General features: G+C 35.7%; 1 protein-coding gene across 1 annotated transcript in view; it reads right to left on the bottom strand.

Annotated features, from left to right (window-relative positions):
* Positions 1–386: 386 nt before the first annotated feature.
* KCNH5 (potassium voltage-gated channel subfamily H member 5) overlaps positions 387–18533 on the bottom strand; it is a gene marked incomplete at both ends in the record, with an annotated part of 301123 nt that continues 282976 nt past the window's right edge. Inside the window, one exon of the mRNA XM_080708022.1 lies at positions 387–1334. Coding sequence (XP_080564148.1) covers positions 387–1334 — 948 coding nt within the window. The remainder of the gene's footprint in view (positions 1335–18533) is intronic.

An 18533-nucleotide genomic window follows, 5' to 3' on the forward strand; every position in this document is an offset into this window, starting at 1 on the left:
CAGATTTGTCATGGCAACATTGGCAGGTTGGACCCTGATTCTTCAAATATTACATTGCCCTAGTTAACAAAAATTATCCTTTTTAAAATTATAGAGATTATAAATAAATGTAAATGTAAAGTGTGCATGCAGTCAACTGCATAATATACAAGCAATATCTAGATTTGTTATAATCATCTTCTTTGGCAGGCCAGAATCCAGCTGGACATGCAATATCTACATATCAAAATCCATATTGTGTTCATCATATTGAAAGCAAGTGAAAATATATATATATGTATATACTGTATATACACACATATGTATATAGATGTATATACTGTTTTCATATCTTAACAAATATATATGTATATATATATATATATATATATATATATATATATATATTAAAAGTGGATTTCATCTTTGTCAGATTCTGGTGACTCAGGCCTGGAAACACTAAAAATATCCTGACACGGTATTGCGGGAGGTACCTGGAGCGGCGCATGGGGTTTGGGAGAAGAGGTCTGGGGCACGCTTTTTTCAGAAAGTATTTTGAGTATTTCTGCCACCTGCTTTTCCAGGGCAGTCATCCTGCAGCTGAGCAGCTGGATGTCCTCCTTGAGCTCATGCTTGACCTCCTGCAGCGTGGTCTGTAAGGCCTGCTCGGGGATGGGGTAGAAGGGGTGCTTGGCATCAGCCTGAATGGGACTGTGCTCTAGCGGACTTCGGGCCTCGCCAGCCTTATCCAAACGAAGGTCACTTTTTGTAATTCCACTGTCACAAGAATCTGTTTTCCTTAGTGGGTTTTTGGTCACGCTGTTCTCTGAGTCGCTGCCCTTGGGGTCCTCTGACAAGAGCCCCATGGACTCAGCTTTTGTGACGTTGTTCCAGTCTTCCTTTTTCTCCTCATGGGCTCCCATATTGTTCTTGAGTCGCAACCACCCTTTCCCGTTTCCATTTTTTATTCTTATGGGGCTGTTGACTTTGAGACATTTGGGGTCAGCACCACCATTGGGCTTGAGTTCCATGGCATCGCGGTTGTTCTGCTTGAGGGATTCACTGGTCTTCACGTAGGCCAGAGAGGTCTGAATGGGGGTGATCTGTGACACTGTCACCACGCTGGTGCCCGTGATGGAGGCCCCGTTTTGTAAGGAGCGGCTTTCTACCTGCAGCTGGTTCCTCTCAGGGTCACTCTGTGTGGAGCCCTGATTCCGCAGCTCCTTCTGCTGTTTGAACTTCTGGAAGAGCTTTCTGACTGGGTGGTCCACAGGGATGCTGAGGGTGACCTCGTTCTTCTGTCTGAGGCGCTCCTCCTCCTCCTTCTTCACATCACTGATCTTGCGGAAGATGATCTGGGGAATGTGAGAGAGAGTCAAGCCAGGATTACAAAAGCAGGCACATTTAAAATGGTGTGATACTCTACTAAATGTTTTGTGTTTTGCAAAGAAAACCCAGGAACACAGATGCTCCTCTTCAAGGCAAAAAAAAAAAAAAAATATATATATATATATATATATATATATATATATATATATATATTCAAATGCCATTTGATAGATTCAGCATATGTAAAACCCACATAGAAACATTGACTATTTACTTACTTTATTCTACTCCCTTACATATCAAAGGGGGGGCAATGTTGTTGAGACAAATAGAGATACTTTGCTTTTATCTTATGTTACCATTTATGAGAAAATGTATAAATATATATGTTTATATATTTTATATAAATATAAATTGTATAAATACATATGTTTGTACATATATATTTCTTTATATATAATAAGGAAATATAAGAAAATATATATGTAAGGAAACATATATATAAGAAAATATATGTATACGTGTATATGCATATACATATGTGTAATAAAATATATATCCCTTAAATCTTTCTGTAATGCAATCCTATTTTCATATATTTCCCTCTTTTCTATATAAATATGATTCTGAAGCATTTTTAAATATAGTACTCTCCTTAGGAATCAGAGAGTAAAAATTCAAAGCTATAAAAATACTGCCATTTGGATATTTCCAACATGACACCTGGATTAGGTGGAGGCAAAGATGAAATCTTTTTGTGTGGCACCAGAGGCAGAACTAGAATCTGTGAGTAAAAGTTTCTGGGAGGCAAGTATAAATAGACCAGCTTACTAAATAGACCTCACTTCAACTGCTATCTAAAAATTAAATTAATTACCTCAAAAACACATGAACTCCCACCTCTGAAATATTCACATGAAAGTAAGAATGTTGTCCATGTGATATTCTCACTTGGCTTGAAAGCTAGACTTTTCAAATTCTAATATTCTGGAGATTTTAAATATGAAAATACATATATAGTATTTGTTAGATTAGGTGGATAGTTCCAAATAAATGTGACTTTATTTGAAAGGCATTTGGGAAATACTAAGAAGAACTGATTATAATCTAAATCAAGAGAAATAGAAAATGCTTGCTATATGGAAAATACAACCTATATATTTCGATAGAAGTAATTTGAGTAAGGGTGATATTTTTGGCTCAGGTTCCTGAAAAACAAAGTAACTGCAGGCAAAGGCTGTAAGGAAATTTTGAAAGGGACTTACATTAGATAAAGCACTTTCAGAATCAGCCAATTTTATGACTCAAACTAAATTACCTCTGTCATCCTCTCCAAGTTGTTGGTTAGAGTAGAAATACACCTGAAACACACAATTTCTGCCCATAATAGGCACTCAAAATATGTTGGTTCCCTCCCCTTGAACTCATCAAATACCTCCTACTTGAGACCACTTTTATCACCTTAGAAAGTTCAGCAGCTTCCAGGAGTAACAAAAAGTCATTACTTTTATATCAGAAAGTAATACTAAAAACTATCACTGTTAACAGAAAGGTCAGGGAGGTAGTAATCCTCCTTCTAGGTCAGACCACATTTTCTATCTTGAAATTGATACACTAAATTCAGCTTATCAAGTGGCAATAATTGCATTTTAAAATAAATATTCTCTAAATTCAATAACTGTCTATAACAGCCAACCTATGTTTCCCTCTCTAGTGGCACGTGAAATTGGATCTCTTCAAAAGATACAATACTTAATCTTGAAGTCTGACATCAAAGCTCCAGCAGTTTAATTAGAAATCTTTCAAAGGGCTGACATATTTGTTATCCTTCCTAAGTAAACCGAGCCTGTACTGAGCCTTCAAGATATTAATCCTGTTGGGACAAGATAGATCCAAACATGGGAATGCAGATACTATTTTCCTCTTTTGTCGCCTTTTGTTGTAAAGGAATTCACTTTGTATGAACTATCACAGGGAGACAAATGTAAATGGCTGGCTATGTCCCTCTTCTAACTCATTTCTGAGCTTGCCTCCTTCCTTCCTTCCTTCCTCCCTTCCTTCCTTTATTTCCTTCTTTCTTTTTCTAATAGGCAGTTGTGTAGTCTCAGACAAACCAAACCTTGACATGATGTGATAAAACTGAGAGTAACCTTCACCTTTGGTGGAAAAAAGAATTCATTTCAAACTACTAATGGAGGATGGTCAAATGAAATGCAGGAAACCATGCAATATTTGGGGCATCTTTAAAAATATATTATTAATTAGAATATAACATATTGATACCTTAAAAATATTTGTTTTTATCCAAATCCAATTTTAACTAAGAAGTCTATGATTTTTCTTTTGTGATCTGGGGATTAAACATAGGGACTTGTTTTTTAACCTCTGAGCTACATTTCAAGCCCTATTTTATTTTGTAGTTTGAAATAGGGTCTAAGTTGCTGAGAGCCTCACTGAGTTGGTGGGGCTGGCCTCAAGCCTGTAATTAATCCTCCTGTCTCAACCTTCCAAGTACTGGGATTACTTGTATGTGCCATCAGTCATGGTGAGTTCTGTATTTTTGTTGGCTAAGTTTGACAATACTACTGATATGTAAAAATAGAATATTCCTATCTTTGTTATGTTTTCATGCACTGTTATTTGAAGCTCTCAACTTTTAGAAACCATAATGAAAGATTTGATATTCCTGAAGACTAAGAATGTATGGCCCTTTGAGTTTAGAGCCTTAGGTCTTAGAATTTCTATATAATGGCTAGAAAATACTTATAGTTACTGGGTGCTTATCAAGTCCAGGGTATTTAGTGATTTAAAGCTGAAATATTCCCATGGAAAATTCCAAAAATGTTTTTTTAGCTCACGTGACCAAGAGCTGCCCACTCTCACCCCCACAACCAAGAACAAACAAAGGTGTTTTGATTGCTAATATTAAGCTGAGAACAAAAACTTGAAATACTAGAATGGCACTTGTAAAGAGAGTCTAGCCTCCCAGTTCACATCGGGGGACAAATGAGGCAGAACTGGGTTATTGTATTTTGCCACTAAGAAAAGCAAAAGAACCAGGAAAAAGAAAGAAAGTCAAAATACTATAGTGATGTATGTGTATCCATGTTTATTGTGACACAATTCACAACAGCCAAATTATGGAACCAACCTAAGTATCCGCCAACAGATGAATGGATAAGGAAAATGTGGTCTATATACACAATGGACTTTTACTCAGCCAGAAAGAAGTACAAAATTATGTCATTTGCAGGAAAATGGATGGAACCAGGGAACATTATGCTAAATGAGATCAGTCAGACTCAGAAAGTCAAGGGCCATATGTTTTCTCTCACATGTGAAAGCTGGAGAAAAAAAAGAGGAAACAAAAGGAGCTTCATATAAATAGAGAGACCAGTACAATAGTGGAAGGAGACAAGGAAATGGGGGGGTGGGGAAAGGGGAAAAGAATGCTTGTTGAAGGAAACTTCAAAGAATGTTATACACATATGTGAAGGGCTCACCAACAATATCAGTCACATGAATGGGGAGGGGCAGAGCAAGGTGAGAGGCAGAGGAATTCCATCAAGTGTTGTGTGTATCTAAGTTTTTATCACATTGAATTATATTGTAATGTAAAATTATAATGCACCAATAAAAGTCTATTTAAAAGAATGAAGGTTTGGGACATTAGACAGAATTCTCAGGGTTGCCACTGATTCCTTGTCCTCTCTTCTTCCTGCCTAGAGAGAGGAATGAGACAATAGTAGACACATCTTTGCTGTTTGGGTAAACGTATGAACACCAAGATTGATCCTGACTTTTCTGGAGTGTGTAGAACAGTATCTATACATTTATTTGCCGGAGCCAGTAATGCCCAGTGGAAAAATCTTTACAGGGCAAAAGTTGCTTCTCTTCATCCTTGCTCCTTATTTTCTATGTAGCCTGGATATTTAGTTAGCGTCCTGATGGCCTGGGGAAGCCACAGAAGGCTGCCATTTGTGATTTTTAGCTCCATAAAAGAAAGATACTGCCAAAGCACTCTCTGCGAGGTGGGAATAACTGGCTATTGCTCTCTGGAAGGGCACACAGTGTCAGAGACATTCAGACAATTAAATATGACACACATAAATAGTAATCAGTTGGACACAGTTACCTAAAAAAAAAAAAAAACACTAAGGAGTAACCACAAGCCTTCCAGACTTCAGACACCAGCCCTAGATTCTGAAGCAGCCCCCATTCACACCCCTCCCTGTGCAGCAGGACCCCAGGAATTCCTGAGCCCCAGTAAAAGCAGGGCAGCTGCAGAGGCAGATTGGGAAGAGAGGGCTAGAACACCTCTTCCCCGACCCAAGCCATCTGAATTGAAGCCCACCTGGAAACAATAATGCTTAGATTTGACCAAGTACTTACTTACATTATTCAGGTTTTTTTTTTAAGCGAGATAAATTATATATTTAAAAAAATATTAAATTGTATGGAGTTTACTAAATTAAATTTGTTTTATTTTTATTATCATTTTTACCATAAAGACTTATTGGAAAAGTTATAAAAAGTTTACATAAAGCAAATGGACACATCTGTAATCCCAGTACTTAGGAGGCTGAGACAGGAGGACCTCAGGTTTGAGGCCAGCCTTAGTAACTTAGTGAAGTCCTTAGCAACCTATAGAGAGCCTGTGTCAAAATTAAGAACAACAACAACAACAACAACAACAAAAATAGGGCTGAGGGTATAGCTCAGAGGTGGAATGCCCTTGGGTTCAATCCCCCTATACCATAAAAACAAATTAAAAGTTCACATCTAGCAAAGTAATCTCTCTCACACATGTATTTTCTTATTAACTATAACTATTATATGTGATAGGCCTTGTTATTCTTCTGTAATCACAGCAAAGAGAGGCACAAGGGTTCAAGTAGTTTATCTTAGGTTACACAACTAGTAAGTGGCCTGGCTACAAACCCCAGACGCTGGATTCTAAAAGTCTTTACCATGATACTCTGTGGCCCCTTGGGTGACAGTACTACTTCCTCCTGGACCCTGAAAAGCTGGACAGCTGCATGAGTGGAGTGAGGGTGAGGGGTAGTCTCACACTCAGCAGCTGGCCCTTCCCAGAGAATCCTCCTTGGAGAACGGCCCAGCAAGGAACATTGGAGTGAACCAGACTGAAGCCCCGTGCCTCCTGGGTCAGCAGTAGCTGACCTAAGTAAGAGCTGGAGAAAGCTTTAGACTCTCCCAGGGTGTTCCTCACTCTCAAAGTCAAAGTCAGCAGGCTCACTTCACTCTATCTCCTGAAAACATGCACACCACATTTTGTACTCCTGATTCCCTTCGAGGCTACCTTGGGTTTTCTTTTTGCTTCCTTCTACATATATTCAATGAATACCTTTATAAAATAAGGGGTAGAAAGAGTCAAAGATTTTTCCCTGAACTCTGACACTATCCTGAATTTCATTCATACCTAGATTTCTTTGTTCCTGAAAACAGGGAACTTCCGTTTTGTTAACTGCTCTACTCCAGTCTCCAGTATTGCCTGCCACACTGCAAGTCCTCAATGAATGAAAGTTATTTAATAATTCAATAACCTCATACACTCAACAAACATGTTTATAAGCAGGAATATGAATGGAAAGTATTACAAATAATGAGCACCTTTACATTCTTTTACTTTTTTTTCACTCCTTAAACAATGAGTCAGGTGATCTGTGTTACTATTACTGAATTACTGTGCCTACTACTGATTACTCATTTTGAAGTAATGGCATTCCCGGTGCCTACCCCACAAGTAGAGAGTTCACAAATGCCTGCTGAGGAGAAGCAGGTTCAAAGCTTGATTCATCAATCAGATTTTGAAAGGTCTTTAAATCAGAATCCTTCTTCAGTTTCATTGTAAGGATGCACCAACACTTTTGGCTTATTGAAATACCAAATTTTCTTAATATAGGCAAGAGAATATAGGTTTTGAAATTTACCCCCAAAATGAAGAGGTGATTTTTGTCATGGTTTTGAGGTTCAAAAACTAATCTTCTAAGGTGCCATCAGCAGTTGATCCATTTCGTATATGGAAAATATGCTTGATTTTTGTCTTTTGTTTTTTCTTAAGTTAAAAAGAATGCATTTCTCTAACAAGAAAATAAAACATCAGGCATACCTAATGTAAATAACTCATGACACTCCAAAAATACTATTATAGCTCTTCCCATAAAATCTCATAGCTGTGAAGAGACCTTTATAACCCCAAACTCCAATTTTGAAAAACATAAATTTTTAGTAAGAAGTAAACTGTACTTCAGTGGCAATTATTATGTATTACCATTATAGTTCTCAAGTTAATGCTGTTGAATGTTTCTTTTTACCTTTTACTTTTATCATTATAATAAAATTGTTTTAATTTGATAACATAATGAAAGGACTGATAAATATTATTTAGCAAAATCCTTTAAACTTTTATTTTGTACTGGGGATTAAACCCAGGAACATTCCCCCTCTGAGATACACCTCCAGCCATTTTCATTTTTTTATTTTGAAACAAGGTCTCACTAAGTCACTAAGTCGCTAAAGGTCTCAGTAAGTTGCTGAGGCTGGACTTGGACCTACAATCCTTCTGTCTCAACCTCCCACGTACTAGGATTACAGGCGTGTGCCACCATGCAGGACAGCAAAAACCTTTAAAAAGATTCTATAATAGCCATTTGAACCTTTCATTGGTCATGTGTCATTAAAAGGTAAACATTCTCCTATCTCAAGACAAAAACCATACACATTTATTTTATAAAATTATTACATGGTGGTGATTTTACTCTAGAAAACACTTTTTGTTTTGGTGGTACTGGGGTTCCTGAAAGTCTTTCTACTTCTGAGCTACACTCCCAGACCCATTTTATACTTTTATTTATTTTTTATTTGGAAACAGGGTCTCTTAAACCAGCGCAGCTGGTTTCGAACCTGCGCGATCCTCCTATCTCCTCCTCCCAAGCGCAGGGATTACAAGCGTACGCCACCACACCAAGCTAGAAAACACTTTTTGAAATATGAAAATTAATCATTTTTTAAAATGTTAAAGGATCTGAGATCATAAGAGTTTAACTTGTATGAATTAAATTATAATCAACAAGTGTTGTGGGCATGAATGCCTCTCTCACCCTGAACTGCATCCAGATATATGATTACAATGCATCAATAAAAAAGGAAAAATATATAAAAAATAAACTATATAAGAAAAATGCAAATCTCTGGCTATGAAACTAGTGTTAAAAGAAATTAGCTTTAAAAGAACTAATATTTGGTTTTTCCTCAGAATTAGTAGTATAGACCCCCTTGTACTTGATCTGCTCTGTGTCTATGTTTTGTCCAATGACAAACTGGATTGCTGTTGAGCACCATGAAAATTCAGAACAAATTTAAAAAGAAAAATCAGGAACCAGGCTATGATTCCAGCTACATGGTTACTGGTAGCATGCATAATGGCTTGTACTGTTCCTATCAGCAAAGAGGTTTATGTCATTTAAGCTTTTCTTCCCTGTGCTTCATTATGTTCTGTGGAACCCATGCTGGAAGGTTTAATTTATTTAAATGATAAAAGCTTCTTAAACTTAACAGGGAACATGGCCAACTGAGCTTTCCATTTCAAAAGTAGGACATTTGATCATAAAAGTGATATCAAAATTGAATAATTTGAATGTGTACTGAACTTTGAAATCCAATAAAGGCAAGGGAAAAGAGGGTTAGAATCATTTGTTTAATGACATGGATTTAGTATTATATAATTTGCAGAAAGATAGAGGTGTTTTCTCTTAAATGGCCCATCACTTTCCTGATCTGTGAATCTAGAGAACTGGCCAGGGAATTTTAGTTATATGTGATCAGTGGTGAGTGGCTCTGTTTTTTCTGACCCTCCTGGGTTGTTGGGGTTTTTGTGTGTGTGGTTTGCTTATTTGTTGTCTTTTTTGTTTCCTTAGTTTTGGGGGAGGTCTTACTGTTTCCATAACATAGTTACTAATTCCAACTATAGCCTCTCCAGTCTATTTCAACATGGACTAAGACAATAAGCTGTTATTATTAAATACTCCTATGAACATATCAGTAGTTGTAAGCTCTTAATAAAGGCTACCTTGATGGCCTGTTTTTAGATGGCCATTCTACAAATTTAGATGTGTGTAGGGTGGTGACAATGTATCACACTTTGAGATACAGATGCCTTACTATACTCTGGACATTTATAAAACTATACACTCCATGAGGCAGAGAATATTTTAGAGCTCTAGATCGTTTTTCTCAGGTCCCTAATAAAGTTTGAGGATCTATAAATTAATTAGATAATGTGAATGTAAGGAAAAAGTAATCATACAAGTTTAGCAGAGAGGACAGAAAGAAAGAAGGAAAGAAAGAAAGGAGACAGGAAGGAAGGAGAAAAATATCTTTTGATTTTGTTAATATGTGGGTGATGCCTAGTATATATTTTGGGGTGGTTAATAAGATGCAAATGCAGAACATTCTAGAATTAAAATAACAACTACTGAATTAATTAATGAAATGTTCTAGGTCTCATTTTTCTTTATTACAAAAAACTCATTCATCTCAATTCTCCAGGCTGTCAAAAGTATATAAAAAAATTCCATATGAAACTACAGATTATACATTTTACTATGCTATATAGCTTTAAAATATAGATGTTCAATACATATTTTCATCACTAAGAATTTCTCATTTAAAAATAATTAAAGCAGGAAAAGAACCTCTTCAAAAACAAGAAAAGTATAGTTATTCCAAGGGAAAGCTGGTAAAGTTCAGATTCACTGTCTCAAATATTATAATAATCCATGAATTGCTCTCTTTTTTTCAATTTGTAGTCTGTTTCCCTTCTTTTTCTGCTTTACTCTTGCATGTTAAATATCATAATGCTAAGCCGGGCGTGGTGGCGCACGCTTGTAATCCCCGTGCTTGGGAGGCGGAGACAGGAGGATCATGCAGGTTCGAAGCCAGCCGCTCTGGCTTAAGAGACCCTGTTTCCAAATAAAAAAGTATAAAAATAGGTCTGGGAGTGTAGCCCAGAGGTAGAAGGGTTTCCAGAACCCCAGTACCACCAAAAAAAAATATCATAGTGCTAAAAAGAATTATAGAATAAAATCTAAACTCCTTGATAAGAAGTGCACAACCATATGTCCCAGCTCAGCTACAACGCTCTTGAGAATCTTCCCAAAGGAATTGAAAATAAATCATAATTTATAGGCATACATGCATATCCATGTTTATAGCAGAACAATTCACAACAGCTAAACTATGAAGTCAGTATAGGCATCCATCAACAGATAATGGATTATGATACCACAGTATATACACACACAATGAAATTTTACACAGCCATAAAGAGGAAAAAAACTTTGTAATTTGCAGGAAGATGGATGGAGCTAAGGAATATTTTACTAAGTAATTATCAGTCAGTCCAGAAAGTGAAGGCCATATGTTCTCACTTATATGTGGAAGCTAGAAAGAAATGAGTAAACAAAAGATATCTAAAATAAATAGGAGTTGCTAGAATAGTGGAGAAAGTGAAAGAGATTTTATAAAGGAAACAGTTCAAATAACCCTGTGTTCATATATGAAGTTATCAATATCAATTTTAATATTATGTGTGAGGTGGGGGAGGGGATAGGGTGGGGCTGAAGTGAGAGCTTTGTGTGTTTATATGTTTTGGTCACACTGAACCTATTTTGATGTAAATGTACAATGCACCCATTTAAAAAAAAGGAAAAGGAAGTCTTCAAGCCTACCACAGCCCAGCCCTACTTGCCTCTCCATCCTGCTCCCTTCACTCCTTACCTGGCCTACACATACATGTCACTCTGGGCTACTTTGATGTTTAGAATATATATATATATATATATATATATATATATATATATATACACACATATATATATATATCTGATTTTTGTAACATTTTTTCTATACTATTCACCTGTTGGAAAATTTCTATGTATCCTTTGATACTCATCTCATCTGTGCCTTTCTTTAAAAGAGTCAGAATGACACAATTTTCAGAGCCCAATGCAATACAAAAATTTAGGGCCTCTAACATTACATTTAGTGATAAAATGTTGAAACCATTCCCTCTAAGATCAGGAAAAAGATAAGCATGTATGTTCTTGCCACTTCTATTCAACATTATATTGGAAGTTCTACATGGAGAAACTGTCAAAACAAAATAAAATGTATCCAGAATGGCAACAAAAATTTTAAAATATCTCTGTTTGGAGAGGTGACGGTCATATATATAAAAATCCAAGAAAATCTACCAGAAAAACTATTAGAGCTAATAAGGAAGTTCAGCAAGAATGGAACAAGTGTGTATAATAATCAGTTGCATTTGTATATATTAGCAATGAACTATTTGAAAATGAAATCAATAATTTCATTGGCAATAGTATTAATGAGAATAAAATACTAACAGATTCATTTAACAAAAGAAGTACAGAAATTATATGTAGAAAAATATAGAACATGGCTGAAATAAATTAAAGATAACCTAAATAAATGAAAAGGTATCTCATATTCATGGATTGAAAGATAATATCATTAACATGGCAATCCTTCTCCAATTGGTCTCTAGATTTAGTATAATTCATAACAAAATTCCAGGTGTCTATTTTTCAGAAATTGACCAGGTCACCCCAAAACTCAGAAGAAAATGCACAGGATTCAAACAAAACAATATTGAGAGAAAATTACCAACATTTCCTAGTTTCAAAATTTGTTATAAACTACAGTAACCAAGAGACTTGGTACAGACATTAAAATAGACATAAACATAAGTGGATTAAAATTGAGTGTTCTGAAATGAACCCATGCATCTATGGTCAATTTTTTTTCCTAATTTGACTGCCTTTAAAATCAACAAATAAAAATTGTATATTAATGTGGGGTTCCATGTGATATTTGATACATGTACATTTTACAATGTTCTAATCAAGGTGAACATATTGAAATGGGCACCAAATCAATTCAAGAAATGGTATTATAACAGATGCATATTAACAAACTCAAAGTGAACGTGGATTTATAAACACATAATTTATAAACCTTAACAATAAAATGGATCTAAATCCTAATGTAATAGCTAAATATAAAAAATTTAGAAGGAAATGAAGGTACAAATTTTAGTGACCCTGAACTAGACAAAAGTTTCTTAGGCAACTAAATCTCAAGTCACTAAAGAAAAATAAATGAATGAACTTTATCAAAATTAAACATTTTCAGAGGACACTAACAAAGTTAAAAGCCAACCACAGAATGAGAGAAAATACTTGCAAATTATAGATCTGATATTTGTATATCCAGAACTATCCAGAACTATCATATTCTAATAATATAATTAAAATTAAAATAACTTATTAAATTACTTAAATAACTTTAAATAATCAAAGGATTTGAATGAACATTTATCCAAAAAAGATATACAAATGGCCAACAGGCTATGAAAACACTTGTAATTAGTCATTGGAGCCAAGCAAATCAAATGCAAATCCATTTACAATCAATTTCATGTGCATGGAATCTCACAAGTTTTTTTCCCAGATGATAATTCTTAATCTTCATTTTATAAAGATATGTCTGTTTGTCCAGATCCAAAATCAATTGAGAATAAGATATAGGCAAAGTGACTTTGCCCTACCTATTTGGGCCATTCCTACCTTACTGATTGAAGAATTTGACTGTATTTAATTCAGTAAAAGGCAACTAGAAACAGCACTAGTAATTAGCACCATTTCCAACTTGAAAACTCCCTCTGCAAGAAATGTGATGTTCAGAAGATTAGCTGAAAGAGTAACAGTGGATCACTTGGAGGCTGGGGTTCAAATCCCAGTCAAGGCTGTAACCAGCTATGTGATATTACATGTGAGTCTCACAATCTTTCTGGACTTTAGTTTTCATGTTTAAATAGCTATAAAATTATGGGGCTTGATTTAGTTCTTTTTAGCTGTATCTTCATATATATAAGAGGTCAGTACCAAATGCTAAAAATAAGAAAAAAAACCACAATTTAACTTCCTTCAATTATTCTTAACATGATTTCTTGCTACAGTTGACCCTTTATGTCAGACACTCCTTGCACCAACTGCTGAGATCGGATGACCCTCGGTAACAATTATAGGTCTAGAATACAATTGGTAGCTTTATTGGTGTTTTCATTCCACTTTTTCTAGAGGCAGATGCTCACATGCTGTGCCGAGAAAAGATGAAAATTTGCTGCTAATTACCAAGGTTTGTGCTTCTAAACACTGCTGCCCAGTAATTGAATTGCCGTGTCTGGAGTCAAGTAGTAGCTAATAACTTTGTCCCTATAGAGTTAATCTGTAATTAGTTATTCCAGTCAAAGAAGAGAGGAGAAGCTCTTCTGGCTGCATCTTTAGTAGTGCACTCTCTGGGAGTTGGAACTGACAGTTTTAAAAAGGATAGAGCCTGTGTGAGTGACAGAGATGCCACAAACACACAGGTGTGCAAACACACAATGCCATCAGAGGCCTGGGAAGTGAAGTTAGAACTATCATCACTGGCAAGTCTGGTTAAAGAGATATCAGCTCTGCATATTGTTGGGGCATGGGTTGTAAAAACTTACAGATGAGCATTAGTATTAAATGTCATAATTTCAATGGCAGCTTCCTATAAACTCATGTAACTTGTATCAAATCTAATATCTATTAATTAAAATATATGCATTTGTGATTTATGCTATTTGACAACATCAAGTGATGTAGAGACGCTAAATCTTTCTCAATAGACTTTGAGTACCTTGAATGCAGTCACCATTTCTTCTCTTTTCCACACCATGTGACCCTACACTCTGCTGGTTCCCAGACACTGGTCAATGTCATCTGATTTCCAAATCCATATGTCAGAGTACCTGATGTTCTATCACTTTAAGGAACAGGTACATCTTGAAGAATAACAGTTTTTTATATATAGACTAGTCTGTTTCATACTCATATCATAGATCATCTGGGCTGAATATATCTTAGAGACAGGAGTGCTATCAATAATTATTCCAGAACAACAGACATAAATCAGGACTGCTCTGAGCAGAGAGAGACAGACACAAACACCAACCTCAGTCAGCTGCTTACTCAATGTTTTCCCTGAGATAGCCAATAGATATGAACATGTCTCAGGACAAACTTGTGCCTCTCCAGACGTGAGAATCAGACTTCCATGTGCATTCCTAGGGGTGGAGGAGTTTTGAACATTGAATGTGATACCGTTTCTTGATGAGGCTTGCTATTGTCCATTCTCAGATCCAGGTGCAGGAAGGAGGATAGGACATATTGTCCATCTCTATGATCTAGATCACTAATTTATTACCAGACTGTTTATTCTCCTTCCCTTGCACTAGGCAAGATAACATTTCCTTACCTCCCCTAAAGACATAAATTGTTACATGACTGAGCTCTAGCCAAGGAAATGTGAGCAGAAATGATGTGCATCAAATCCAAGTCTTGCCTGATATTAATTTCCCTTTAGAGCAAGCAAGGTGGCAGATGTCTGTAATCAAAGAACACAGGAGGCTAAAATAGGAGGATCACAGGTTCAATACCAGTGTGAGAAACATAGTCAGACTCTCAACAACCTAGTGAGATCCTGTTTCAAAATGAAAATAAAAAGGACTGGAGGGGTAGCTCTGGGTAGAACATTCTGGGTTCAATCCCTTGATCCCTCGCCCTCCACAAAATTCCCTGTAGGACCAACTTTTTGTTTTAAGTCTTTTCAATTTACAACCTCTAGCTTCTGTGCATATATCACCAGGTGAGAAAATCACTTAGCCACACATAAGTGCACATGAGATAGCTCAGGGGCAGTGTAGCCAGAGGAATGAGGGGTCAAAAGATGGGAGGCACCTGGGTCCTTGAAGCACCCAGTGAAAAAATACTCAGCAAATACTTGTTTTGGATTGAATATATATATATATATATATATATATATATATATATATATATATATATATATATGTTTTGATACTTAAATTTAAGGAGTATAATTTTGGTAGCTCTCATTTCTTTGACAAACTGATAGATTTTCTACAAAATATATGTTGATATCTTATTCACTACTTTTTATAAAACTGAAGCCAATGAGAAAGTTATAACCTATAAACAAGAAAGTTATAACCTAAGTTTATTTGAATGCCACACAGAGGTCTTTTTTTCTTTTTGGGCTTTGTAAAAATACATAACTACCCAGAATTTATTTTTAGATTTTGAAATGAAAATAAAGTTTGGGGATCTAATGGATTACATGCAAGGATAAGAAACATGTGGATAGAGTATTATCTTCTGATCTTTATTTCACTAAGGCCAAAGAAAAGTAGCTGTTAAAGTATAGTTATCTAATTTCAAGCATTGCCTCAGAAACAGTAATTCCTGCAGATCTGATTATCCTGCCTTCTTTGATGGTTATGGGGAAGATGGTTGCAAGAGAGAAAAATCAATAACTTTACAAGAAATAATGTCCACCATGGATCAATTACAACAATCCATAACATACTAATCGATTTACATGACTCATATTCCTCCTCTTTATTTTCCTTTTGTTACTCTTCACTATATGGAAAGAGAAATCTCTCCAAATTGTTTTATCTTGTTTAATATCTGCAGAAGCAAGAAATCTCTTTCTACATCTAATCTGGAACAACATGGGAGTGTTTATTTGTTAAGTGAATCTGAGAACATAACAGACTCACGGAAATCTTCATTTTTACTGACATTATATACAATTAAAATCTGTGTTTAGGGTAGAAGGAGTTTTATCTCCCAAGTAAAGGCAGACATATCAAAAGCTGGTAGATTAAAACTGCAAAGGAATAATTTTCAATTGATATTTACCTACACTCTAAAAACTGAGTATATATTGGTGGGTTAGGTATGTACTCGCTTAAATTTCCATTAAATTTATTTGTAAAAAATAAAATTTGTGGAATTTCAAAAATATAATACCTGGCCATTTTACAAATACCAAAAGCATGGAGAGAAAATAAAAGGAAACAAAGAGAAAACACTATTGAATTGCAGTGTGATTCTCTTCCTTGTGATTCTCTTCCTTTTGCAATATAACATTAATTTCTTAGGGGTAAGCTTCATGGATTAGGATGCAGTGCTGATGGTTTCTGTATGGATTATAGGTGTATAGATGTAGTAAGTTTTCCTGCTAAAATTAGAATCAAAATCGCATTCATCTGCTTCTTGTGACACGTGCTTTGACCTCTAGAAGACTCTGCTGCACTGAGCATGCAAATGCTAGTTATAACATATGTAAGAATTTTGTCTAAATCTAGTTATAAGAATGTCACCATTGTCATGGGTTTAGGTATATTGCGAATATATATGTGCAAGAACACCCAAAAGCAGAGGAGGAAAATAAGACGATCTTAGTTGCTTAGGCTAGATTGTGAGGGGTGATCACCAATGGCCTCATTTTATTTGATTTTGCCCTACCACTGAACTAATCTATTAAAATTTTGATCCTGATTCATATTTTCAACTGGCCTTCTTTTGAGTTATATTCTCAATCTGTCATGTGCATGCCTCTGAATGAAAGCCTGGGTCATCCAGGATCTCTGACAGCAACAGGGTTTTTGGCCAAATCCTTCAGCCCTCCTCAGTGATTCTTTCAAGTAATCATGACTCTTTTCAAAATCCCTCCAGATCCTCACTTCTTACAATCAGACGATGACTAAGCCTTCTTTATTGGAAAAACTGGGGCCGAGTGGTCAGCTCTCTTTATTTATCATCATCGTTCCCTTCTGTTCCTCTGTCTACTTGTAGATGCAACACAACTGTGTCTCTCCCTCTCATTCCCCACCTGAGACAATGGCATGTTCTTCCTTCTGTTTAAAGCCAAGTCCTTTGACTTTGGCTTCTTATTCCCCAATTTCATATTAGCAAGTTAAAACCATCTCACTAAAGAAACACTAATATAAAAAATACTATTTATTTCAATTTCCATCCATTATCCTTACATCTGATGATAGCTTTTTATCTCATATTTTAGCTCATCCCCCCTACATTGATGAAGAATAAGGAGAAAAAACAATTTGTGCAAAATTCAACCCCATCCTTTGACTTTTCAGCTACTGTTATATTTGCTTCTTTCTCCATTCAAATAAATTGGCTACTGAATATATTCTCTTCTATTAAATGTTTCAGTGGTTTTCCATCTTAGTGTAGAAAACGAAGTCCTGATAGTAGATTCAAAGGCTTTGTGCTTTATCTCCTTATCTTACTCTCAACTGTTTTCTTCACCAGAGTACAGACTCATTTCTATCCCTAAAACATTCCAAGAAAACCATATCTCAGAATATTTTCTACTTTCTATTTCGTGTGCTTCCATGCCCTGGATACCACATGCCTTGTACTTTTTATCTTCTTTAGGTTTTTCTCAAGCATCTTTTTTTTGAGGCCTAATTATTGTATGTACAACTACAACCCTTCACAAATATTCTAACTTCCTGTCCTTCGTTACACTCGTTTCCAACTAAGAGACTACATATTTCTTCCCAAAACACAAACTTAATCTCAGCAAGGTAGAATTCCCCTGAGTTCAATCTGCAGTAGTCCTTAGCCCCTGCAAAATGCATGAGGCATGTCTGCTGTGTGAGTAGGTTATTTCTTGTACTGTCAAGGGAGCACAAAGTAGTAGAATGAATACTGTCACTGGAGTCCAAATTTCTGGGTTTTATACCTACTGAATCATTCAGGAGGGATAAGAGGACTGTAGTACATGGCCGTGGCTAAGTAGCCTATGATTCTGTTTATTTATCTGCAATAGACGAGGAAAATAAGATTCATTCTCTCTCCCTTACAATGTGGCTCTGAGGTCCAACTTGGACAGTGTATATAAAAGCACAATTGAATCTGCACAGTGTCATAGATATGAGCTGTTATTAGAACAAGCTTATTCATAGTTTTATAGAATGTAAGAGATTCTGTATGTGAAGAGGTTAGTAATAAAAGATAATACTCTTAATTGTTGACAAGAAAGCATTCTGAAAACAGAGTTTAAAAAAAATAAAAGGAATCCCAGCGCAATTTCAAACAGCACAGTTCACAATAGCCAAATTATGGAACCAACCCAGATGACCATCAACATATAATAGATAGAGAAAATGTGGTATATCCATACAACAGAATTCTAATCAGCCATAAAAAAGAACAAAATTATGTCATTTGCAAGAATATGGATAGAACTAGACACTATGC

Source organism: Muscardinus avellanarius, assembly GCF_963383645.1.
Source record: "Muscardinus avellanarius genome assembly, chromosome: 12".
NCBI lineage: Eukaryota > Metazoa > Chordata > Mammalia > Rodentia > Gliridae > Muscardinus > Muscardinus avellanarius.